General features: G+C 50.7%; 1 protein-coding gene across 2 annotated transcripts in view; it reads right to left on the reverse strand.

Moving 5' to 3' along the window:
• The window catches only part of SNED1 (sushi, nidogen and EGF like domains 1), an 85,518-nt gene extending 58,787 nt beyond the window's left edge, over positions 1 to 26,731 (reverse strand). For both annotated transcript variants that reach the window (XM_028105201.2, XM_028105200.2), the window contains exons 1-2: positions 26,519 to 26,731; positions 1,333 to 1,620 (exon numbers count right to left, since the gene is read on the reverse strand). In XM_028105201.2, the coding sequence (XP_027961002.1) occupies positions 1,333 to 1,620; positions 26,519 to 26,731 (501 nt within the window). The remainder of the gene's footprint in view (positions 1 to 1,332; positions 1,621 to 26,518) is intronic.

The raw sequence follows: 26,731 nt of genomic DNA on the forward strand, positions 1-26,731 counted from the left end.
TCTGTAGCCCCCATCTCCAGGTCCGAGGACTGGAGGAGTTAGGTTTCCTCTGTCCGCGTAGGAGGGGCTCTGCTCCCCCTGCTCCCACGGGGAAGGAAACACCCACAGTGGCTGCAGAGGTGACAGGATTTCCACATAGAAGAGTTAGGAAAATGCCCTACTGCCACTGAGTGAAAAAAACAAAACAAAACAAAACCACAAAACAAAGCATTCTAGCTGGCTCTATTTATTTGTAAAGTGTGTGTCAGGATACAATAGATGTTTGATGGGAGCGATCTCTTGCTAGTGGACTTACTGATTCCTTTTTCTCTTTTTGTTACAAAGATGTTTTTCTTACAAATTGATGATAAGAAAAACAAGTAAAACTGACAAAATATTAGTGGACTGTGCATGAATAAAGTTCACCCAGGGTAAACATTTATTTGTAGTAATGGTTACAGAAAAAGCCCGTCTTTGCCTATTCACTGTCATACTCCTTCTAAGAAATCCGGCCGTGAGCATCTCGGTCCCTCAGTGTCCCTGGCTGGCGCACTTGCTGGCATGCTCTTTGTCATCTTGGCTGCTGGAGAACTCAGGGTTTGTGTGGGACTCGCACGTCCCCGTCCACCAGCCCTCTCTCCCACTCACACCACTGCTGGGGGCCCCAGCTGCACCTCCAGATGCCTGCTGGGCACTTGCACCCCGCCACCCTGAGTACCTGCCCCCACCCTCTGCCCAGCCGTGTGCATGACGGGAAGGCAGGCCCTTCCCTTGACCACTCTGCCTCTCCCCTGCAGCCCAGTGTCCTGACACCCTCAGGGCTGCTCTGAACCATCCCGTTCCCCCAGCTCCGGAGCCCCATGTGGCTTGCATAGCAGTCTCAGGGCGAGCTCCTGCCCCCTGGTTGTGCTGTGCTGAGCACTTTTCGGCACTTGGCATGGAGAGTGTGCTCCACAGGAGAGACGCATCCCCGATGCCTTTGTTGTTTGGCATTATCACAGAATAAAGGATAAAACAGAATAAAGTTCCCACTTAGCCTATTGAGAATTGAACCATTCCAAATGGGAATTCTGACACAACCCAAGTTCCACCAGTGTGCGAAACACTGTTATCAGGGCATTTGGCATTTTCCTAGAGGCAGATGGTTTCTGGGTGGGCTGGGTTGATTCAAGGCTCTGTCCTCCAACCTGGCTCTGTGACCCTGGGAGAGTGACTTCCCTCACTGAGCTGGGTTTTCCCGTCTCAGGCATGGACCAGTGATTATGTCTGACCCCTCTCAGCAAGGTGGGGCCCCTGGGGGGAGACCCTGGACCCCAGATGGACATCCTCCCTTCCCCAGGACAAAAAACTCACAGGGGAAGAGGAGCTGCCTCCAAAGAAGGTCACGCGGTACCAGGTAGCTATGAAAACCCAGGTGGCGGAGAAGTCCGGGAGCTCGGGGAAGTAGCGCCTGACATCCTCTGTGGCTCTGCGCAGCGTTGCTGGGTCAGTGGCCTCCCGGTAGTACACATCACCTGCACGCCGATTGTCCACATCTGCCCAGAAGGCTGCCACTACGCAGCGGTCCTTGGCGATGGGGAAGGCCACTGGGGTGAACTGAGAGACTTCTTTCAGGAAGGAGATGATCCCATTATTGTTCACCTGTCAGAAAGTCAGAGAGGGGGCCAGTGGGCACCTAGGGGTGGCAGGTGGGCCTGGCAGCCTCCCCTTTCTCACCCACCAGGCACCCGCCAAGGGTGAGCTGGCCTTGAGCAAGGCGTCCCCAGAATGGCTTGACAGTTCCTGGTCCCTGACACAGGACCCCTTGGCCTGCTCCATCCCCTTGCAGACAAGCTGTGTGCTCAGGGACAGGCTCTGACCTGTTTGCTGTACCCAATGCCCTGCAGAGTGCCCAGATCTGGGTTGCTGCTGTGGGGTCGGGGAGCTCCCATTGTGGGCCCTGGCTTTGGGCAAATGGGGTGCCCAGGGTCCTGGGTCCCACTTTAATCAGGGACCTTGGGAGGGCACAGCAGAGTGCCAGCCTCCAAGCCAGGTGTGGACAGGTGAGTCAGAGGCACGTGAGGAAGGGTGAGCAGGTAGCGCTGGGGAGCAGAGCTGGGGATGGGCAGGAGCCAGTGTGGCCAGGGGAGGCTGGAAGGGCCTTGATGGCTGGGTTGGGGGTGGTCTGTGCTCAGGACACCAGACAGTGGGGAGCCCCAGAAGGCTCCTGAGCAGAAGAGGGGGAGCAACCTCTCTGTAGTAAGACACAGCTGGCCCCAGGGGTGATCCTGCCACTCAGTTAGCTGTGCAACCATGAGGCAGGTTAGCCTTGCTTCTCTGTGCTCTGGATTTTTACCCATGAGATGGGGATAACACTAGTTCTTGCCTCCAGGATGCTGGACAGCCTTGAATGAATTAATGGTCACAGAGCTGGGCTCTAGACTGCCATGATTTGCTCCTGGTAGGATTGTGGTCAGAACTGTGCTTTTAGAAAAGACCCTCTGGACTTCCCCTTTAGGTGAGAGCCGGCTCTGTAATCCAGACCAATACAAAAGACAGATAAGCACACCTCTTTTCGGAAAGACACAAAAGAGCAAACAAGCAAGTGAGGGAGTTTCAGTGTTTCGATTCCAAAATGAGGACAGGGAAGGACTGGAGGTGAGCCTGGCACTCAAAGCTCCTTCCCCCGTGAGTGCCTCTGCAAATTCACAAGCAACAGCTGCAAAGGAGAACTGCAGTTTTAGTAGCCTCATAGAGGGAAAGGGAGAGAAACATCGAAGCTCAGAGCTCACTCAGTGGTGGGGATAAGCCCCCACATTAAGCGGGGTGAACTTGAAGTACACAGTCCTTGTGCAGCCTCACACTCCACTGTGCCCTCCCCTGAGCAATCCAGGGCTCCTCAAACCTGGACTTGGTTTAAGGTGGCTCCCGACGGGTAGCAGTCCAAGGTTCCAGGCAGAAGCAAAGAAAACCCTCTCTGGCAGAAGATGGCATCATCTTAGGCCTCAAGCTGTTTGTATAAATAATTTTTCAAATACAAAACCCAGACACAGTCAAAGATAATCGGGCACGCAAGGAAGCAAGACACCACTAAGAAGAATAAGCAGAAATGAGAGAAACTTCAGACATCAGAATTACCAAAGACTATAAAATAGCTAAGTTTACTGTGTTCCAAGAAAATGCAGACTTTAAATTTTGTCAAGAGAACAGCCAAAACAATCTTGGAAAAGAAGAACAAAGCGGGAGGACTTAGACTTCCTGCTTTCAAAACTTACTGCAAAGCTATAGTAGCAAAACAGTGTGGCACCGGCACAAAGATAGAAATTTAGACAAACAGAAGAGAATAGGGTGCCCAGAAATAAACCGTCACATATAGGGTCAAATGATTTCCATCCCGGGTGCCTAGAGCAATCAACATAGGACAGGTTTTTCAACACATGGTGCTGGGAAAAATGGGTATCCATTTTTCAAAAATTACAAAATTACTCAAAATGGATTGAAGACCTAAACATGAAAACATAGGATAAAATCTTCATGACATTGGTTTTGGCAATGATTTCTTGGATATGACACCAAAGGCACAGACAACAAAAGAAAAAAAAAGACAAACTGGAGTTCATCAAAATTAAAAATACTTTTTGCCTCAAGAGACACTATCAGCAGAGTAAAAAGGCAACCCACAGAATGGGAGAAAATATTTGCAAACCATATATCTAATAAGGGATTAATATCCTAAAGATAAAGAGAACTCCTATGACTCCACAACAACAACAAAAACAACCTGGTTAAAAAATGGGCAAAAGACTTCAATAACATTTTTCCAAAGAAGATATACAAATGGCCAATAAGCCCAAGAAAAGTTGTTCAACATAACTAATCATTAGGGAAATGCAAACCCAAGCCACGATGAGCTACCACCCCACACCCATCAGGATGGATACTATCAAAAAAATAGAAAAGATCAAGTGTGGGCAAGGATATGGAAAACCTGGGACCCTTGTGCCCTGCTGGTGGAAATGTAAAACGGCACAGTCACTGTGGAGAACAGTTGGCAGTTTCTCAAAAAATTGCAAATAGAATTACCATATGATCCAGAAATTCTATTTCTGTATTAGTCTGCTAGGGCTGCCGTAACAAAATATCAGACTGAGTGGCTTAAACAACAGAAATCTGTTTTCTTATAGTTCTGGAGCTAGACATGCAAGGCGAAGGGGCCGTCAGAGTTGGTTTCTAGTGAGGCCTCTCTTCCTGGCTTGTAGATGGCTTCCTCCATGCTGTGTCACCACTTGGCTTTTCCTCTGTGTGCACATGAGGAGGGAGAGAGCTCTCTGGTGTTTCTCCCTCTTATTATCAGATGAGGACCCCACTCATACAACCTCATATAACTTTAATTACCTCCGTAAAGGCTCTATCTCCAAATACAATCACATTGCGGGTGTAGGAATTCAACAGATGAATTTTGGGTGGCACACAATTCATCCACAATACCCCAAATAATTGAAAGCAGGACCTCCAAAAGATATTTGTATACCCATATTCATAGCAGCATTATGCATGACAGTCCCAAGGTGGAAGCAACCCAACTTCCACCAGTGCATGAATGAGTAAGCAAATGTGGTCTATCTATACAATGGAATATGATTCAGCCTTAAAAAGGAAGAAAATTCTGACGCGTGCTACAAGATGGATGAACCTTGAGGACATTACACATAGTGAAATAAGCCAGTCACAAAAAGACAAATGCTATGATTTCACTTCTATGAGGGATCTAGAGTAGTCAAATTCATAGAAAGTAGAATGGGGGTGGCCAGGGGTGGGAGGAGAGGGGGAATGTGGGAGCCTCTGACGGGGACAGAATTTCACATTTACAAGACAAAAAGAGTCTGGCGGTGGAAGGTGGTGATGACTGCACAATATGAATGTCCTTAATACCACGGAACTGTACACTTAAAAATGGTTAGGATGGCACATTTTATATTATGTGTATTGTCCATAATACAAAAAATTGATTTAAAAAAGGGCTGGGGGGCCACCTGGCTGGATCAGTCAGTAGAGCATGTGACTCCTGATAGCAGGGTCATGAATTCGAGCCCCTCGTTGGGTGTGGAGATTACTTTAAATAAATAATACTGTTTTAAAAAGGGGTGAGTTAAAAAAATCAGGGTGGAAATTACCTTTTAAAAAGCCATTTTAAAGAACTAAATAGGAATTCTAGTACTTTAAGTAAATAACAAATTAAGAACTAAGTAGATGGATTTAAGAGCAGATTTGAAGCAACTGAAGAAAGAACAAGTGAACTGAAACTAGAAGATAGGTCAGAAGAAACTGTGGAATTTAGAACAGAGACAGAAAGATGGAGAGTAGAGAAGAAAAAATAAGACTTATGTGAAGCAGTAGGATGATCAAATAAATGTATGGTTTGGAGTACCAGAGGGTAAGGAGCTACAGAGGCAATGGCTGAGAATTTCTAGAACCTATGAAAGACACCAGGCCACATATTCAACAGTCCCAGTGATTCCCTAGCTGGAAAAAAAAGTAAAGCAACAACAAATGACTGCTAGAAATGCAGAAAACGAATGATGGGGAGGCTATTGTAAAAGGAGAAAACATACATTACCGTCAAGGGCCCTACAGGTAGAGTGACAGTTGATTCCTCACAAGAAATGATGGGAACTAGAAAACAGTGGGATCATATCTTAATGTGCCGAAAGAAAATAACTGCTAACATAATCTTATACCCAGACAAAATAGCCTTTATTACTGAAGGCAAAACAAAGGTAATTCAGATAAATAATAAATAAGTAAATAATAACTAAATAGCAGACCCACATGAAAGAAATTCAGATCAAAGGGAAATGTAAAGTCAGAGATGCAAGAAGGAAAAAAGGGCAAAGAAGGTGCTATGGACTGAATGTCTGTGTCTCCCCAAACTTCTTTTTTTTTTTTTTTAAAGATTTTATTTATTTATTTGAGAGAGAATGAGAGATAGAGAGCACGAGAGGGAAGAGGGTCAGAGGGAGGAGCAGACTCCCCGCTGAGCAGGGAGCCCGATGCGGGACTCGATCCCGGGACTCCAGGATCATGACCTGAGCCGAAGGCAGCCGCCCAACCAACTGAGCCACCCAGGCGCCCTCCCCAAACTTCTTATGTTGAAACCTGACCCCCACTGTGATGGCATTAGGAGGCGGGGCCTGTGGGAAGAGATTAGGTCATGAAGGTGGAGCCCTCATGGAGGAGATTATAAAAGAGAGCCCAGAGAGCTCCCTCTTTGCTTCTGATGTGTGAGGACACAGCAAGAAGACGGCAGTCTATTAACCAGGAAGTGGTTCTTCACCAGACACTAAATCTGCCAGCCCCTTGATCTTGGACTTCCCACTTCAGAACTGTGAGAAATAAATGTTGTTTAAACCACCCAGTCTATGGCATTTTTGTTAGAGCAGCCAGAACAGATTAAAACAGAAGGTATGAGAATAAATCTAAATGAACACTGACCATATAAAGAAATAATATAAATAAAACTTTGTGGAATTGTGTAAAAAAAATCTGTAGAATTAAATTTCATGATAATATCCTATAAATTGGGAGAGTATTAAAGTGTTCCAAGCTCACTGTATTTTCCAGGAAAAGGATAAAGGCATTGGTTAACTTATAAGTGAATATTGATAAGTAAAAATGACTATTGTACTACCTAGGATAATCACCAAAAGAATAGAAACAGTGTATATAGTCCTAACTGACAGAGGGGATATGACTGAATGATTAGAATACTTGACATATAAGATGGCAAGAAGGAGAGGGAAGGGAATATAAAGTAAGTGGAACCATTAGCACAGAAGATAGTAGGTTGAAACACAACTCCATCAGTCATGCATTAAATGAAAATGAATTAGATGTTCTGGTTAAAATATATACTATCCAAATGCTAACCAAAGAAAACCTATAGTTTATAGTTACATTATTATCAGACAAAACAGATCATAAGGCAAAAAGTATAGCCAGAGACAAAGAGGGCCACCTCATAATAATAAAGGAAGATATAACAGTTTTGCATTTTTATATATCTAATAAGGTCTCAACATATATAAGTGAAAAACTGACAAAAAGAAATAGGTCAATTCATAATCATAGTGGAGCATTTTAACATACCTTCTCTAGTAAAATAGACTAGGCAGACAAAATAATCTGTCAGAATACAGAAAATTTGAGCAATGTAAATAATAAGTGACCTAATAGATAACACAAATAGAATATTATCTTAAAAATTTACCATATACTGACCACATAGCAAGTGTCAACAAATTCCAAGTGATTGCAAAAAATACAGAGTTCATTCTCTGGCCACAGTGTAAATATACTAAAAATATTAACCCCCAAAAGGTAGGAAATTTCTATGTGTATGGAAATTAAGAAATATAAATAACTTTGGACTGAAAGACAACAAAAGTACCATTTAGCAAAAACTTGTGAGAGTGTGGTGCAAGCAGAACTTAAAGGGGAATTTGTAGCCTTGCATGCTTATGTTAGTATGTATACTTAGTGAATAAACCAAAAAGTTAGTAAATAATCCACATACAGTAAATAAACAACAACGACAAAAACCCAGGGGAAGTGAAAAATAAAAAATTAAGAGCACAATTAATGAACTAGAAAACAAACACTGAAAAAGAATCAACAAAACTAAAGCTTGGTTTATTTAAACTACTAGTAAAATAGATCAACTTCTGGTGGAATTGGTTAAGTAAATAAGAGAAGGTATCAATTGCCAATATCAGTACTAGAAAAGAAAATTGACTTCATATCTTAATATTGTTAAAAAGATAATAAGGTAATATTATAAATACTTTTATAATAACAATCAATTGAAAATTTTAGGTGAAATGGAAAAATTTCTAGAAAAAATGCAGCTCACTGAAACTGGGTTAAGAAGAAACAAAGGAGGAAAGGATGTTAGCATAACAGAGTAATGAGTTTCTGGAAGAGGAAGGATAAGGGCTTCCATGGACTGGGTCAGGGGAAACTGAGAAGACTCCGCAGGATCCAAGCAGGTAATGTTCTCCACAAGTGGGGGCGTTGGGGGAGTAGGGTGTGGGGAGTGAGGATGCCACTGTTTTACCTGTTAATAAAGTTGAGCAGTGAGAGGTAGGCTTGAAACAAGCCGTCTGATCCGAGCTTTGGTTCTTATGACAATGGGGCAGCGACCCTTCAATGCCCCAATGAAAAAGCAGAAGGGCCTTGATGACTTGAGTCAAAAGATTCTCAAAGCTGAAAGAAATGGTTCCAGCAATGAGGATTTAGAGTTTTGTTCTGTTTTGTATTTAGAATTTTGAGGGGACCAGAAACATTGAAGGTCATTTTGTTGAGCTGTGTGAGTGGCAAATGCAAAGCCTTGCTTATTGGTGGTCACTGTCTTCCGCTGCGTCCCTGGATCCTTGCTCCCTCCTCCATCCTGACTTCAGCTGCTTGAAGGAAGAAGCCAAGTCTGGCAGGGGACTTGAGAGAGGGGAAGGACTCAAACTTTTACAGCTCTGTTGGTTACAGGCACCCAAGCTGCCACCCTACTTGGTTCATTAGGGGAAGGTGGTGCCAGGTGCAGGGCTGGCTGAAGGCTCAGAGGACTGCGGGGGAAAGCTATGGTGACATGTATGCAACAAACAGAAAGGGGTTCCCAGGAAAATTAAATAAATGGCATTCACTCTAGAAAGAAAGTGAAACTGCCTCTGTTTGCAGATGATATGACCTATTATATAGAAAATCCTAAGGAATCCCCCAAAAAACTATTTGAAGCAATCGGTGAGTTCAGCAGGTTGCAGAATATAAGATAAACATGTAAGTATTAATTGTATTACTATACAGTACAATGAATGACCCAAAAATGAAATCAAGAAAACAATTCCATTTATAATGGCATCAAAGAGAATAAAATACTTATGCATAAATTTAACCAAGGAGATGCAAGACTTGTACACTAAAAACTACAAAATATTGTTGAAAGAAATTAAGAAGATCTAAATAAATGGAAAAACATCTCATGCTCATGAATCAGATGCCATAACACTGTTGTTAAGATGGGGATATTCTCAATTAATTCCTAAAAATCAATTTCTTAAACACCAGCAAAGAACAAGGAAGGGGCATTTGAAATTAAAAACAATTCCATTTACATTAGCACTACCCAAAATGAAATACTTAGCTATACATTTAATGGAATCTGTACAAAATCTGTATGAGGAAAACTACAGAACTCTAGTGAAAAAGACCTAAGAAAAACTAAATAAATGGAGAGATATTTCATGTTTGTGGATAAGGAGACTCAGTGTTTCAAGATGTCAGTTCTACTTGATCTATATATTCAATGCAGTCCCAATCAAAATAACAGCAAATTATCTTGTGGAAATCAATCAAGTGATTTAAAATTTATATGGAAAGGAAAACACCCAGAATAGCCAACACAATACCGAAGGAGGAGAACAAAGCTGGAGGACTGACACTACCTGACTTCAGGACTTACTAGAAAGCTACAGCAATCAAGACAGCGTGGCATTGGTGATAGAACAGAAAAATAGACCAGTGGATCAGAATAGAGAGCCCAGAAGTAGACCCTCATCAATACAGTCAGCTGGTCTTTGACAAAGGAACAAAGGCAATACAATAGAGCAAAGATCACCTTCTCAACAAATGATGCCGGCACAACTGGGCGCGCGCACACACACACACACACACACACACACACACACACACACACACACAGACTCTAGATTTTGTGACTCCTCACAAAATTTAACTCAAAATGGATCATAGACCTAAATGCAAGGCACAAAGCCATAAAACTAGAAGTTTACGTAGGAGAAATCTAAATGACCTTGGGTTTGGTGATGACTTTTTAGATATAACACCACAGGCATGATCCATGAAAGAAGTAACTGATTAGCTTGACTTCACTGAAATTAAAAACTTCTACCCTGTGAAAGACAGTATCAAGAGAGTGAGAGAACAAGTCACAAAGTGGACTTACAGGAGAAAATACTTGCTCTAAGGGCATATCTGATAGAGACTGTTGTCCCAAAATATACAAAGAACACTTAAAACTCAACAATAAAAAAACAAAACAACCTGATCAAAATATGGGCCAAAGACCTTAGACACCTCACCAAAGAATACATACAAATGGCAAATAAGCACATGAAAAGATGCTCCACATCATATGTCACCAGGGAAAATCAAATTAAAAAAATGAGACACCACTATACACCTCTTAGAATGGCCAAAATCCAGAACACTGACACCATCAAATGTGGCTGAGGATGTGGAGCAACAGGAACTCTCATTCACTGCTGGTGGGAATGCATAATGGCAGCCACTTTGGAAGACAGTTTGATAGTTTCTCACAAAATAAAACATACTCTTATCATAGGATCCAGCAATTGCACTTCTTGGTATTTAACTGGGAGTCGAAAACTTATGTCCATACAAAAACATGCACACAGATGCTTATAGCAACTTCATTCATAATCGCCCAAACTTGGAGACAACCAAGATGTCCTTCAGTAGGTGAATGGATAAATTTTGGTACATCCAGACAATGCAGTATTACTCAGTGTTAAAAGGAAGTGAGCTTTCAAGTCATGAAAAGACATGGAAGAACCTTAAATGCATATTACTAAGTGAAAGAAGCCAATCTGAAAAGTCTGTATACTTTGTGATGTCCACTATATGATGTTCTGGAAAAGGCAAAACTATGGAGACAGTAAAAAGAGCAGTGGTTGCCAGGGGTGAGGAGGGAGGGAGGAACAGGTGAAGCACGGAGGATTTTTAGGGCAGTGAAAATACTCTGTACGATACCATACGGTTGGATACATGTCACTATATATTTGTCCAAACCCACAGAGTGCACGACACCAAGAGTGAGTCCTAATGTGAACAATGGACTTTGGGTGACTATGATGTGTTAATGTAGGTTCATCGATTGTGACAAAGGTACCACTCTGGTGGGGGAGGTTAATAATGGGGAGGCTGTGCCTGTGGGGGTATATGGGGAATGTCTGTATCTTCCTCTCAATTTTGCTGTGAACTTAAAACTCTTATAAAAAATAACACAATAAAAAATGGGCAAAGGACTTGAATAGCGAATAGGCATTTCTTCAAAAAGATATACAAATAACATGAAAAGATGCTCAGCATCATTAACCATCAGGGAAATGCAAACCAAAACCATAGCTGGGTACCATGTCATACCCACTAGGATGGCTGGAATGGAAACAGATGGGCAATAACAGGTGTTGGAGAGGATGTAAAGGCAGCGGAGCCCACATACACTGTAAGTGGGATGTAAAATGGTGCAGCCGCTTTGGAAAATTCTGGCAGTACCTCAGATGGTTAAACAGAGCATAACTCTGGGCATCAACCATTCCATGCTAGTGGTATATCCACACATACCTGAGAGAAAACATGTCCACAAGGAAACCTGCACACAAATGTTCACTACAGCATCATTCACAATAGCCAAAGAGTGGGGCCAGTGCCTGTGTCCATGAACTAACCCATGGGTAAAGATAAATGGAATATTATTCAGCCATAAAAAGGACTGGAATACTGATCCACGCCACAACATGCATGAACTTTGAAAATGTTACCTTAAGTGAGAGAAACCAGACACCATAAACTGTATGATTCCATTTATATGAAATGTACAGAATAGGCAAATTAATAGAAATAGAAAGTAGATTAGTGATTGCCTAGGTCGGGGCAGAATTGGGGGGCTGGAGAATGACAACTGAGGGGTACAGGGTTTCTTCTGGAGGTAAGGAGAATGTTCTAAAATTGTGATGAACTACAATTCTAAATACATGAAAAGCCATTGAGTTGTAAGAGAGTGAGTTGTATGGTATGTGAATTACATCTAAGTGGAAGGAGGGAGGGAGCGAGCAAGGCTGGGGTGCGGGCATCAGCCCAGAGCTAAAGGCTACACGAGAGGGTGGCCTCCCTTGTGCATGCCACCCCACTCCTTGGGCCCCCCGAGGCAGAGAACATGGTCCCCTGACTCATGCGCAGTGCTCCTGTAAGGGGAAGACAAGGTTGCAGTGGGGACAGGAAGCTTAAGGGACCGCGTGGGTGGGGTCTGAGTGTGTCACTGTTGCCTGCCATTCTGCTGGGAAGTGTTGGGGCTTCTCCTTCTGGGGATTGCTGCACTTGAGAGAGAAGAGAGAACCACAGCCCTACCTCCAGGCTCTTCTGCAGAAACTGGGGGAGTCCAGGAGTCACCAGGCCAGCAGCACCCCCTGCCTGACGCAGGGCCCAGCAGAGAGCTTGCAGAAGCCAGGGTGATGCATGGGGGCCTTATGACTCTGGCTCAAGATCCCCATTAGGGGTGGGTCAACTTGAACTTGACCAGTAACCAGGGAAGGGCCCAACAGGGTGGGTGGCCAAATAGAAATGGCACAGACATTAAGTCATCTTGGTTTTACGTAAAAAATGGCAGCTACCCTTTTGGGGACCTCATCTTTCACTCCAGTGTCCCAAGTAAAGCCGTTGGCTCAGGGGGTCCTCCAGTCACAGAGGGTCCCCTGAGCGTCCCCTGAAAACCTGCCTGGTTTGCTGATGGTCCAGCTGAGCTGGAGCCTGATGCCGTCCCCAGGAGCCCCAGCTCCAGAAGCAGCCCCAGCTCTAACAGGGAAGCCTGTGGAAAGGTCAGCCAGTGCTCCTGGCCGAGAAGGGACTCTTGATTAGTCACGCCCGGTTTTTTACTGACCTTTGGGTTGCTGCAAATGGTCTAGTTGAGGGTCAGCAGACTGTTCCGTGAAGGGCCAGACAGTAAATATGTTTGGCTCTGGGGACCACATACAGTCTCCATCACATACTCTTCTTTGCTCTTTTGTTTTTGTTTTTATAGCCCTTTAAAGATATCAACAACATTCTTAGCTCAAGGGCCATACCCAAACAGACCTTGGGCTGGGTTCCTGGGCTGTCCTATATGGACTGCCAGTCTGCTGGGCACGGGGGGCACTGCTCACCCTGCCCATGGCCGCTCAGAGCTCAGTATGGAGACAGCCCTCCCGCCAGAAAGCCAATGCTGAAAAAGCCTGCTGGCTCCCAACTGCCAACGGTCTGCCACCTGGAAGGGCACAGCCCATGCTTGGGGCCTGCGAGCCTGGGCACACACTGCAGCCATTGGGTGCAGTCTGGGTCACTTTTGGAAGGGCCCACGGGAGGGGCATTCTCCGATGGGACCGATGGGGACCAGGCCACTGGTGGAGGCCTCTCCCAGGCAGATGCTGCCTCTGGGAACCCCTCCTTATACCAGAGATGGCATCCCAGCCACTGCCGGCACCTGCCGGAAGGAAAGGCCTGGGTGTTGCTGGTGCAGAAGCTCCTACCGCCCACCAGGCTTATCTCCCATGGAAGCTGGCCCGCTTTCTGTCTTGCTGGGAAGGACCACTGACCCCTCCAAGGCCCAGTGGGGGATCTCACTTTTCTCGGTGCTGATATTGCTGATTGCAGCCTGACCAGCACTCCACCATATCCCTACAGTGGTTTTCTGGGTCATTCGTGCCTGGTAGAGACCCTCCCTCTATGTCACGGGCCACCGCGCGGTGGTACAAGTGTCCAGTGACCGTTCCATGCCCTCCACCATCCACTGGCACCTGGCGTTGCCGAGCCCTGGATCAGCCTCCCCAAACTCCACCCCAGAGACCTCCGCCTCTGCCGCCCGAGGCCCTGCTCTGCATAACGGCCAGGCAGCTTGCTCATTGAATGTGGCCGTCCCCAGCCAGGATTCGCCTCCTCTTGGCTGCCCTTTGGTAATGGCCAGGGCAAAAGGGAGGAGACTGATACAGGGTTGTGGAGGCCTATGCTGAAAGCTGGGGATTCCGCATTGCTCCTGGGCACAAGGGCGCACCTCTCTCTCCCCTAACAACAGCACAGGCCAGCCCCAGTGGGCGCATCTAGTAGGGGCAGCCTGGCTGACGGGCCTCCGGGTTCGAACGAAACTCTGGCTCAGCCACCTGGATTTTCTTGTTGGACCAAGACGCTCCTCAGTCATGGAGACACAGGTCACTTGGTTGAGTACGCTGTTCACTGTCATCTCTGGTGGTCCGTGGGGGCTGTAATGGGTCAGTATACATTTCACTCAAATGCCCCTGTTTCTTTTGTTCCTAAACCCTCCAGGTGAGAGGTCGGTGTGTGAGTAGGGGAGTGGGGAGAAGGTGAGCACTAGGGTCGGGCACACTGTGGAGGGAGCGACCCACCCTGGCACCGGGCAGGGACCACCTCAGACCTGGGGGTTCAGGCATCGGGAAGCGTGATGATTCTTCACCCCTAGATCCAGCACCTGGCAAATCCCCCATGGCCTCCCTGCATCCGGCAGCACCTGTGGGGGCCACCTGCCCTGTGCTGGGCTTGCATCCCTGTTTGTGCGCTAGAAAAATGGAAAAATCCCCAGGACGCAGCCAATCACAAATGATTCTGCTGACACAAAAAATGTGTAAACACAGAGCACAGCCTTGTTTCAGTCTTTCCAACACAAGTTCATGCTTGGCCTTGGGTTATGCTCTGTGTGGTGAACATGGCGGCAAACGCTCCGGGACATGGCCCACAGACCTCAGTCGGACCGTGTGGCAGAGATCCAAATCAAGTCAGCGTCAAATTTCAAACCCAAGGGGTCTGTTCCTCTCGGGTCGTATGTTTGTGTGGGGGGGAGGGTGAGCCACGGAATGTCCGTCCAAGGGGGTGGAGGGGAGGGGGTCAACCATCCCCATCCGCCTGAGACCAAGGGGGCTCCTGGGCCTTCCAGTGCTGAGACCCGGAAGTTTCCCTCCCGGTGAAGCAGGGTGAGAGGGTCGCCCTAATGGGAGTCACCTATTTGGTCCATTTACCGCCTCTGTAATTATCGGTGGTGGCGTCAGAGATTAGCAGGGCAGTCTGAACTCCTCGCGTGGGTCACGATGGACAATAGCCTGGCCTTAGGCAACATCCTGGCTGAAATAAGACCCACTGGCCTCTCGGACTGATGTGCAGCTGCTGCACCTGCGGCTTAGGGGCCAGGCAGAGGTCCCCACTGCGGGACATCCTGTCGCTGCTCAGAGCCCAGTGTGTAGTAGCCTTAGTTAAATGCATTGTGAGCCCAATCACACCAATTTGGTCCTGGCCTCTGCGGTCTGACTAATCGGAGTGACGGATGGAATGGCAGAGCCATGTGAAAATTTGAGTTTGGCCAAGAACACGTGGGGCCGAGGAGGTGGATTGTGGGGAGAGGCAATCTGCCATGGGTCCTGAGTGCCTTGCGTGTTTTTGCTGGGTATGCCAAGAATGCAAGCTCAGTCTGCTCTCCCTGGGCTGTATCTCAGGGCTGTGTTTGCAGAGATCAGCCTTGAGGGATCAAGTGTTGTGTCCCTTGCGGACAGAGGGCAGGTTTCCCCAAGCTCAGTGTTTCTTGGCCGTGACACACGCCCACAGTGGGGGCCCCTCTGTTCCCCGTGGGACTCGGGGAGCAAGAGGCACCGATGCGGACACAACTGGATTCTGCTGCCTGCTGCACCGTGAGGTGCAGGGTCTATGCTTCCAAACCAGGAGTCTGTGGTCTCCGGCCAGCACGCCCAAACCCGTAACAGGCTAACATGAGCCAGGGAGGAGGGCACCGCAAATCCCAGACCTCCACAGTTTCATGTTATAACAACCTTGAAATTGTACATAAATTGGAAATTTTCCTAGAAAAACACAACTTACCAAATGTGAGGAGAATTAGAAAACCTATTTTTTTTATATATATAATTATTGAAGACATTGAATTGGCACAAACTCCCCCAGGGAAACTCTAGCTCCAGACGGCACCACCAGTGAGTTCCAGCAAACATGTAAGGAAAAACTCCAGAAATACATCAGCCCTTCTAACTAGAAGAATCCATTTCACGAGACTGACACAATCGTGCTACTCAGATCAACACGGCCAGTACCTGGATGAACAGCAGGCCAATCTCACTGACGCCAAAAGTTGCCAACAATCTTCAATAAATTAGCAAACTGAATCCAGCAATATATAAATAGGAGAAACAATTCATCACTACCAAGTTGGATTTTTAAAAAAGATTTATTTATTTATTTTAGAGAGACAGAATGAGAGAGAGAGAGAGAGAGAGAGAGAGAGAGAGAGAGCGTAAACAGGGGGAAGGGCAGAGGGAGAGGGAGAGAAAGAGTCTTAAGCAGATGCCACGCTGAGGATGGACCCCGAGGCGGGACTCAATCTCCTGACCCAGAGATCATGACCTGAACCGAAACCAAGAGTCAGATGCTCAACCAACTGAGCCACCCAAGTGCCCCCCGAAGTTGGATTTTTTTTTTTAAGATTTTATTAATTTATTTGTCAGAGCGAGAGAGCACAAACGGGGGAGTGGCAGGCAGAGGGAGAAGCAGGCTCTCTGCTGAGCAGGGAGCCTGACACAGGACTGGATCCCAGAGCCCTGGGATCATGACCTGAGCCGAAGGCAGACACTTAACTGACTGAGCCACCCAGGCGTCCCGCCAAGTTGGATTTTTGTGAGGAATACAAGCTAGGCTTTACATTGGAAAACCATTAATTTCATCGGTTTAAATAATCAATTTAACAGATTAAGGGATAAAATCACATGATCACCTTACTAGATATAGAGATGGCATTTAATAAAAGTCAACATCCACTTGTGAGAGAAACTCTCAGAATACTAGGAATATAAGGGAACACCCTTAATCTGATCAAGGGTGTCTTCAAAATAAACAAGAACAAACGTTGTGTTTAATGGTGAAATATGGAAGTTTCTTTTTGAGATTGGGAACAAGATAAGGATCCTGCTAACACCATTTCCACTAGACAATGCAGTGGAGACCTGAGCTAACACAGCAAGGCAAAAAAATGAATCAAAAAGTAAAAAGATTGGACAGAGAGGAACACAGCTGCCGTGAATTGCGTGCAATATGAACGTGGTTGTAGAAAATCTGAAAGAATCCCCAGATCATTTAGTAAAACTAATAAGATGCTTGGTTTGGTTGTTAAATATAAAATTAGAAAATGTAAAAATAATCAACCATGAATCTACATACCAGCAATAAGTAGAAATTAAAGACACCATTAACAACAGTTTAAAAATATCAAGTACTTCAGAATGAATTTAACAAAAGATGCACAAGACTCCTCTGCAATCAATTCTAAAACTTGATTGAAAACATTAAAGACGACCTCAATAAACACAGAAGCACAGCATGTTCCTGGATTGCATGACTCAGTGTTGTAAAGACACCCGTGTTCTCCCACATGCATCTATCTGTTCAATGCAGTCTCAAAAATATCCCAACAAGTGTGTGTCTGTGTATGCGTGTAACTCGATAAGCCAATTCCAAATTTTATACGAAAATGCAATGCCAAGAATGACCGAGATCCTCTCGAGAAGAACAGGACAGATGGGCTTGCTGTGACAGCCCCGGAGCTCGCCCATGATGCCCCCGCCCTGGAGAGCCGGGAGACAACCCCCGCGCAGGACACTCGTCCAGACAGCAGGGGCGCTGTGGAGCAGCGCGCTTCTTTCCTGAGCCGGGACCCTGTACTTTGGATCTTGTGCCACACACAGAGCCCAGCTCCAGGTGTGTTCGACACCTCATTGTGAATGACAAAACACTTCAGCAACAACACTGTTGGAGAATATATTCCTGACTTTTGGGGGTGATTTTTAAAATAAGGCACAAAACCCTCTAGCCATAAAAACAAAGACGGACACATTTTATTATATTAAAATTAAGAACATCTATTCCCCCAAAGATGCCATTAAAGAGAGTGAAATAAGGCACAGAACGGGAGGAGAAATTTAGTGTTTGTGACCTGGGTGTGTCAAGAACTCCCACAGATCAACAGGAAAAAGGTAACATAGACAAGAGGGGAAGGACTTTACAAACGAGAAAATGCAATGGTCGGCGAACACATACAAGATATGTTCAGCCTCACTGATAAAAAAGGAAGTTAAAACCATGTTAACACACCAGTACATAACCGCCAGGCAGGTACAAGTGTTGGCCAGGGTGTCGTGCGGCAGGAGCACCCACAGGCCGTGGGTCTACTACAGCTGAAGACAGGTGCACCCCATGGCCCAAAGGTCTCACTTCATACAAATGTGCACTGAGGATACCCAGATATGTGTTCCAGAATTTTCACACACAGTATTGTTAAGAAGAGTCTAAAACTAGGAACTCCAAATGTCCACCACAGTCAAACAATTGTGGTCTCTTCACATAATTAAACAGCAGAGATGAACTAAGACGCTACCCCAAACACAGGTGGGCGGCCCTAAACACAATCTGGAGCAAAGGAGGCAGGTGCAAGAGAATGGACTCCCCGTGCTTCCATCAAACAGATTGCAAACGATCTTAGGGATGCGTACTGGGAGGGCAGGGAAGGGGGGCCAGGGTGTCATCATGAGGGGCACGGAGGGGCTAGGGGCCGCTGTAAGTTGTTGGTGGGTCCACTGAAGCTTGCGCTGCATTTGTCCTTTTGCGGCACATTTCATGGGTCTCCTCTTCTGCATGTGTTTAGGAAAAGAGTTAAGGGTGAGAAGTCACAGGTGGAAAAGGCACCTGTGGATGGGAGCGGCAGAGACCAGGCAGTGGGGGCCCCTGGGCTTGGGCTGGAGCTGCAGGCGGCGTGGGTCACTTGCTGGTGGGACAAGCCTGCACTGCCCTCCCCGCCTCCCTTAGCTGGCCTGCTCCCCACTGTGGCTCCTGCAGGCAGACCATTGAGTTTTCCTTCTTCTTTGAAGTCAAGTCCAGCCCCCAGGTGTGTGTAGCGTGTGCAGAGGCCTCCGGCCTGCTCCCGTCCCAGACTGCCGCTGCCCTCCCCACCCCAGGGGTGTGGGCCTAGAGCCTAGGGGTCCAGGAAGGAGGCAGAACAAGCCGGCCCTGTTTCCCTGCCAGGGCAGGATGGGGCCAGGACCACAGCTGAGAAGGGGTGGGGGCCCCGGGTTGTGTGAGCAGGCCGCAGGCAGGCGCTCTCACCTGGACAGGAACCCCACTGGGCTTTCTTCATCCAGATGAGAACATCTGCACGTCCGGTGGGGGTTGGGTGCCACAGACCCATAGGGGGGAGCTGGGGGGTGAGGGGATCCATGTGGTGGCCCTGCCCATCCCCCACCAGGGCCCCCTCCTCCTTCGGGGCAGGGCACTTTATAAAACACGTGATGCAGATATGGAGACCGAGGAGGGAGGGTTAGAGCCAGACTCCCCGTCAGACGCCCCCCACTGTGACAGGTGAATGTCCTGTAGCTGAACGAGGTATAGCTTTAATCCCCGTCTGGGACTTAGAGAAGTGAGGGTCCACCCGCATGCTGTTTAGCCACTGACTTCCCAGAACCCTGCCGTGGGCCTGGGTGTTTGCTGGGCCTCCGGGCCCAGAGCAGCCACCCTGCCCCAGCTGGCCATGAAGACCTGAGGCCTGTGTGGGGGACCCACCCAGCCCTTTGGGGCTCTCACGAAAATGCAGGGAGACTCCAGGAGCAGAGAGGAAGGAGGACCTGCTGGTTTGTCCTCCCAGGCCCTCCCCGTGGACTCCCCTGGCCAGAGCCTCCCTGTGGCCACCCTGTGGTCTCCCCAAGCCAGGCCTCTCCCACACAGGTGCTGCCTCTCTCGTGTGCAAGGACTGGCTGCTGGAACAAGGCTGCCCCTGGGTGTCCCAGCCCCGGGTGGGACTTGTATACAGGCTGCCTCGTGTGGCCTGTGTGGTGGACAGAACTGAGTGCAGGGGTGGGTGCTCGGCAGTTGCACCCTCCACACCCTACCTGCACCCTTCTCTCCCGGGCGGGGGCCAGAGGCCCACGGTCAGTCCACGGAGCGGGTGTTCCCGTCCGCTTGAGCAGGCCAATGGTCCTGCAAAGGGAGCTGCTGGTCAGCGTCCCTGGGGCAGCCCCGAAGCCGTCCCGTGCAACAGGAAGTTGCAGTGACTCTGTGAACTGCAGGGAGGCTCTGGGGGGGAGGAGCAGTGCCTGCAGGCATGTGTGCTCGTGTGTGCCCATGTGTATGAGTGTGTGTATGTGATGAGTGTGTATGTGTACAAGTATGTGTGTACATATGACTGTGTGTGTGTGTATACGTGTAAGGGTGTATGAGCATAAGTGTGTGTGTACAAATTTTATATGAGTGTATATGTGTGTACAAGAGTGTGCATGTGATGTGTATGTGTATGAGTGTGTGAGTGTGCATGTGTAAGCATGTGTGTACAAAGGTGTGTGTGTGTAAGTGTATGAGGGTGTGTGTGTGAGTGTGTGCGTGTGTGCAGTGTGGTGTGGGGGCTGGCCACGCGGCGCCCACACCTTTCCTGCAGGCCCAGGCCGGCCCCCCACTGGTCCAGGAGAAGCACAGAGGGACGGCACTGGTGGCATTTCCGACTTGGATAAAACCAGGAAAGAGCGGAAATGTCCTGGAGAGTCTCTTGGAGGCAACTTCCAGCCCAAAGTATGTGATGTGTGTCTGGCCGGTCCCAGAGCCAGGAGCTCGAGGGCTCGCTGGTGCCACCCTTGCTGGATGGAGGGGCTGCTCTGAGCGGGGCCGGGCAGGCCTGGAGGGGGGCCAGGGACCCCGAGGCCACAGCACCCCAGCTCTGCAAACAGCATATCCAAAAGGGCGGGGCCTTGGTTCCTGCTTTGACTTCTCTGCCAAGAATAAAACAATAAAGCCCCTGAGGCCTTTTATAAGCTTGTTTTGAAAAATGTAGGCATGTTTTTTATTTCCTGGCGGCTTTCTGGGTAATTAGGATTCCTCCCACGGCACAGTTGGGGGCTGGAGTCCGGCTTACGGGGCAGCGAGGGGGCAGGGCCCCTGGGGCTCACAGGCCAGGCGGGTCTGAGCCCTGGAGAGCCAGCAGTTGCCCGGGAAGGAGGGGAGGCTGGCCCTTGGCTGAGCGCTGGGAGAGAGCTAGAGCGGGCCTCAGGAAACAGCAACTGGGGCTGCGGGGGGAGGACCCCAGCAGATGGGGAGCGAGGGAGCCACCCTCAGGGCCCACTTCCCGGGGAAGAGCAGAGAATGGGGCTCGCCCCCCTCCCCCCTGTGGGCCAGGGGGCGGGGGTGGGAGGGGGTTCCCCTGGAGGACGGGGCAGGCAGAGCTCAGCCCCCTCCCTCCCGCCCAGGCCAAGCCCTCCTGGGCTGGGAGCCCTAGCTGTACTTCCTGCGGTGTCCTCCCCCTCCACGGCCCTCCTCCAGAGGCTCCCTGCGGCCACCCTCTGCTCTCCCCTTGGCGCGCTGCCCGCGGCCCCACTGCAGGGCCTGCCTCTCCGGTGTCCCAGCACCTGTGCCTCCTCGCCCCTCGCCCTGTCCCTGCTGCGCTCTTCTCTCCCCTTCCTTGTGTAGAAGGCAACTCCCCCCACCCCTGCCCCCGGCAAAGCCACCTCCTTGCCTCTCCTCGGGTCCCCCACGACCAGGTGTCCCTTCAGGCCCAGAGCCCAGCCCCCCAGGGCCCCTGGACCCGCCTCCCTGTGCGATACAGCCCCACAGCCCCAGGGCACCCATTTCCTCCTCTGCGCCCATCACCCGCCTGAGCTGCTGCCTCCCTGCCTCTCCTGAGACCTTGCTGCCCCTTGGCCTGGTCCTCAGACAGAGGTGCCTCCTTTCAGCCACCTGCCACCCCCGTGGGGTCCGCTGCCATCCTACAGCCACCACAGTCGAGACGCACCCCAAATGCAAGCCTGGCGTGTCCCTGCTCCACACATACACCCGGACTCTCACCCTGCCAGTCCCTCTTCTGGGGACAGTAGTCACTCCTCTGGGCCCCAGCTTCATCCCAGACCCCGTCCCTAGCAAGCCTCTGAAGCTGCCTGTGCCAATGCCCCCTCTGACCAGAGTAGCCTACAAGGGTCTGAGGGACTGTGCTGGCTTTGGTCTACCCCTGGACCAGCTCGGAGGACAGTGTGGTCCCGGGCTGCTCCGCTGTGCGGAGGGCTTGGGTCCAGGGACCCCGTCCTGTGCACACTCCTCTCGCCTGCACTCAGCCCGCGCAGTTCAGACTGGTGTCTCAGCTGAGTCCTGGGGCTGGGGAGCAGGGCAGGGGCTACGCACACAGTAGGTGTTTAAGGAACAACTCGCCTCACTTTGTAAAGAACCAGTTTATGGATGTTGAGGCTCTAAGGCTGCCCTCCCCCTCCCCCCGAGACAAGGGATGGGGAGAAACCAGCCTGGTACCTTCCCCGCTGCCTGCTCACCGACTCATGGGAGCAGCATCCCTGGGGGCCAGGAGAGGAGGGTGCCAATGAGGATGCCCTTCTGGGTGGCAGGGGGCAGCAGGGCGATGCATTCCTTCAGACCCAGTCATCCCACTTGGAGGAATTTATTGTAAGGAAAGGATGACGGGAGCCCCGTGTAAAGGCATGGATAGGGTGCACCTGCGCCAGAGCACCATTAATTCATGGGGACCACTGAGACCACCCACTCAATCAACACTCAATGGAGCAACCAATTCAAGTAATCATGATCTAGCCACAGGATGGAATATTAGACGGTCCCCAGAAAGCATGTTTCTACAAATTTAAGGCATGGGGAATGCTCATGGCATAAAATAGTGAAAGAAATATGGGAAATAGGAATTGTATGAAGTGGCAGCCCCAGATTTGTCGTGTAGGACCCTAAGTATGCTTGAAAACAGATCAAGAAGAATTTCAGCAAAATGTTGAAAGTGCTTATTTTTGGATGGTGGGATTATGGATGTATCAACCCACTGATCAGAAAACGAACAACAGACATCGACAGAGCAGCTTCCAGGAGCTAGCTCTCTTCTGGAAGCTGGGACGGCACAGTGAACAAAATAGAAATGAGTTCGTTTTAGAGGGGAGGTGGGGCAGCGGGAGAAGGGAGAGAGTCTCAAGCCAACTCCACGCTGAGCACAGAACCCAATGTGCGGCTCGATCCCATGACCCTGAGATCATGACCTGCACCGAAACCAAGAGTCGGACGCTTAACTGACGGAGCCCCCAAGGTGCTTCCAGAAATGATTTTAATACTAAAACCAAAACACTGCTGCTATTTCTTGCCTCAGTGCAAGGGCTTGGTTGAGGATGTGGAATGAATGAATGAACACGTCGACGCAGAATGAGTGCACCAGGTTCTGATGGTGAGTTGTGTGGAGGGACAGGGTTTGGCAAGCTGCTTGCTTCTAGCTCCGAAGTTCTGGCTTCATGCTAAGGGGCGGGAACCCCGGAGTTGTTCCCAGCTGGCCAGCCTGGCCTCCCGGGGGCCGGGTGTGTGTCCAGGTGCTCTGGGCAGCACACACAGAAGGCTTTTCTCAGTAGGAGAACATTCAGGCATTCACTCCGCTTTGATAGAAAAACTGCAAGAACACAGCAAGGAGCGTCCTCCTACTTGATCCACACCTACACGCCGCTCGGATGTGCGCTGGGTGCGGGCCCTCCCCTCCTCTGTCTGTCTGTCTGTCTGTCTGCCTGCACACAACATTTCCTGAGCTGCTTGAGAGCAAGGGGCAGACATGAGGACCTCTACACACGACCAAGGACACTCTGTGCTGGAAGCGCACGTGCTGAGCGCGAGTCTGGAAAGCGAAGTTGGATGCGGTGCTGCCCACACGGCTTCCCTCATTCGCACGTGTAATCACTGTTGACTCCTACCAGCCCAGCTCCCTGGCTCCCTCTTTATCTAAAGGATGGAAACCTGTTGCCATTGTTCTTTTCAACCTCCGATTGTCCCCGTCTGGCCAGAGAGCCCCTCTGATGGCCTCTGTGTCCCCCTGCCACATCCCAACCATTCTTGGAGTGCGTCTTACTTCGAATGTGCTTCATTTACAGCTCCTTCTGCACTTTCCCTGCCTGGGCCCAGTCGTCTCCACAGAGCCCTAGTTCCTTCTGGGGAGACTGACGTCTGGCAACCAGGAGCCAAGCACCAGGAGAGTGCTCAGTGCTGTGGGGTAGCACTGAGTGGACAGAGCCAGGAAATGTGTCTGCCATGTCCACTGCCTCCTATCAGAAGACATAAATACATGCTACGAGTTCATCCTGATGTGGCTTGCAGGACACACAGGTCCACGGGCGGGAGGCGGACACCAAGCAAGGAAACAACCAAGGTGGGGTCAGGGGCGAGCACCGGGGACAGAGTTGGGGGAGGGGCGTGGGGGGCCCTTGTTGAGACCTGCATGTCTGGGGAAGAGCCGCCTGCCGCAGAATAGCAAGCGCCACCCCTGAGCGTGGCCTGCTCTGTGTGGCTGGAGCACAGGGGGCTGGAGGGTGTGCTGGGGGCGAAAGCACCCAGCCTCGAGGCCAGGGGCGGGCAAGGGCTGAAAGGAGAGGCAGGATCTCATTCACATTCGGCAGTGCTCCTACGGGCAGTCTCAGGGGGCAGGGCCAGGAGGCCCCTACAGGGGGCAGGGCCAGGAGGCCCCTACGTGCATTCCGGGCCAGTGGGGATGGTGGCCAGGCCCAGGGCTGGGACCGCGCAGACGCTGGGAAGTGCGATGTGTTTCCAAGGCCCCGACAATGAGGGGACAAGGGAAAGGAGGGGGGCAGCAAAAGGCGACAGTGGGTCCAGGGAGGAAGCTGGACGTCTGTTTGGGTCCCACCAAGTTTGAGGTGGAAGGGTGAGGAGACAGCTGGACGGGGTGGTCTAAAGGCCCTGGAATCGGCATTCTGAGCCTCAGTTTCCCCATCTGCCCTCCGATTGTCCAGGTGCCGGCGCTGGATGGGCGCGGGAGGCACTGGCCAGGTCGCGTGCTATGGAACAAATACCTTCCCTTCTCTTTCCTGCCTCTCCCGCCCGTTGCCCGGCTCCTCCGTGACCACAGCGCCCTCACGGTCCTGCCAGGCGGGTGTCCCAGGCGGGTGTCCCGGCCCCGTTCCCTCAGGAATGCCACTGTCTTTCTCACTGAAGAAGGAGAAGGCACAGCGTGCCCACTGTGTCCACACGGGCACGTGTTTTTCCGATACTCTCTGTTTTAGGAAAAAGCTTTTATGGAGATACATGTTTTGTTAGTGGCCATAATGTTCGTTTCTCATGAAACGATTTGTTTTTCTAGTAGATCTTTCCACCTTAGAGCCATTTCTCCCCGTTGTTTTGGCAAGGGTAGATGTTTTTGGTGAGGCTATTAAGAGGGTCCACCATTTTAATAATATTTTCACCTGCAACTTTGATGGGAAGGCAGAGCCTGGCCCCGATGCTTACGGAACATTTTGACGGTGTTCTGTGAAAATGGTGCCAACCTGAGCTGTCCCGTTTCTAAGATGCAAGGGCCTCCTCTGGCCCCTGAGCACAGCTCTGCGCTGTCCACCACGTACTGCTGGAAGTCAGCCCTGGCCCAGGGTGGCATCTACAGAGAGGACGCCTGCCCCTCCCACCACTGCCATCACCAAACGCCACTGCCCAGGTGCGGAAGCCTTCCTGCACAGGTGTGGGGAGAGGCCGCGGCCAGGCTGTGCCGTGGCCACTGGTGGAGGGAGCACATGATGTTGGCGGAGGCCACTGGGACAGAGCTGGGTGAGGATGTCCATAGTGTGCAAAAGATGTGAGTGGTGGCGGTGGTGGGGAGGAGAGAGCTGACAGAGCAGGAGGCCGCGTGGATGGCGGCGGCAGGGGGTGGTGTTGGGGTAGGGGGGACGGGGCTGACGGCAGTGGTGGTGGATGGTATTGAAAATGGCCGAGGTCGTGGCTGGGGTGACGGTGGTAGACGTAACGGGAGGTGCCATCAGGCTGGCCCAACACCTTCCTAGCCTCGATTTGGGGACGATGGGTGCCAGTGCCCAGGGGCCCTCCTACAGTAAAGCTGCAGGACAGTGATGAGACAGAATGTTTCGTGCCCTCTGTGGCCCAGGGTCCCACACTGGGAGCCGCAGACACAGGACCAGCACCCGTGTCTTGTCCTGAACCAGCGCTGGGCCTTGTCCTTCAGCCTGGGCAGTCCCCCTGCTGTCCTGAGCCCCTGGCCCCAGAGCTTGCACTCCTGGGAGTGACCAGCTCCTGGACTCAGGAGGAAGGGAGAAAGGGAAACGACAGCCAGAGGGGACACTACCCCAGCTACCGCCACACCCAGAGGTCGTCTGCTGAGAAGCAGGCCCTGCCCTGACTGCCTGGGGTACGGGTCCCAGCCTCCCGGCAGTGCGCCTTAGGTGTCGACTGGGGGCGGGGCCGAAGGGGCCAGGAGAGAGGCTGAGACCTTGGCAGGCCCGGTGAGGAACTGAAAGGGTCAGGTGCCCCATTCGGGAAACGAGGCCCCGGAAAGCACGTGGCTGCCGCCACACCAATGTTTGTGAAAGGACCAGGACTGGGCCAGGACTACCCGCACCGCGCTGGGGGTCCGCTCACGCTGCCCAGGCTCCAGGCGGGTGAGACCCGGCCGGGGCGCGCCGCGCCCCCCTCGCCCAGGTGGCCCGGCTGCAGCTCGAACCCCACCCCCGCCCGCCTCTCCCGCGGGCCGCTGTCCGGCCTTGGCCGCCGGCGGGAGGAAGCGCTGTCCTCATTCCACCTCTGGCCGCCGCGGTGCCAAGTTGCTGGCGGCGGCGGCGGGAGTCGGGGCGGCGGGCAGCGGCGGGGCGCAGCGCCCTCCCCGGCGCCCCCGCAGCTCGAGGTTACTCACGTAGAGTCCGGAGTGCTCGGCGCCGAAGAACGGGAAGGGCACGGAGAGCGGCCGCAGCCCCGAGCCGCCGTCGTCCTGCTTGGGGGTGACAGCGTCGCCGCGCTCCGCGCCGAACGGGTAGAAGTCGGCGAGGGCCACCGCGCCGCGCACCCCGCGCACCCCGAGCCCCAGGGCCGCGGCCAAGAGCAGCGCCCAGGCGGCGGCGAGCTGCAT

This window comes from Eumetopias jubatus, unplaced genomic scaffold (assembly GCF_037043125.1).
Source record: "Eumetopias jubatus isolate StellerSeaLion01/CBP00866 unplaced genomic scaffold, mEumJub1_p1.0 scaffold_3, whole genome shotgun sequence".
Lineage (NCBI taxonomy): Eukaryota > Metazoa > Chordata > Mammalia > Carnivora > Otariidae > Eumetopias > Eumetopias jubatus.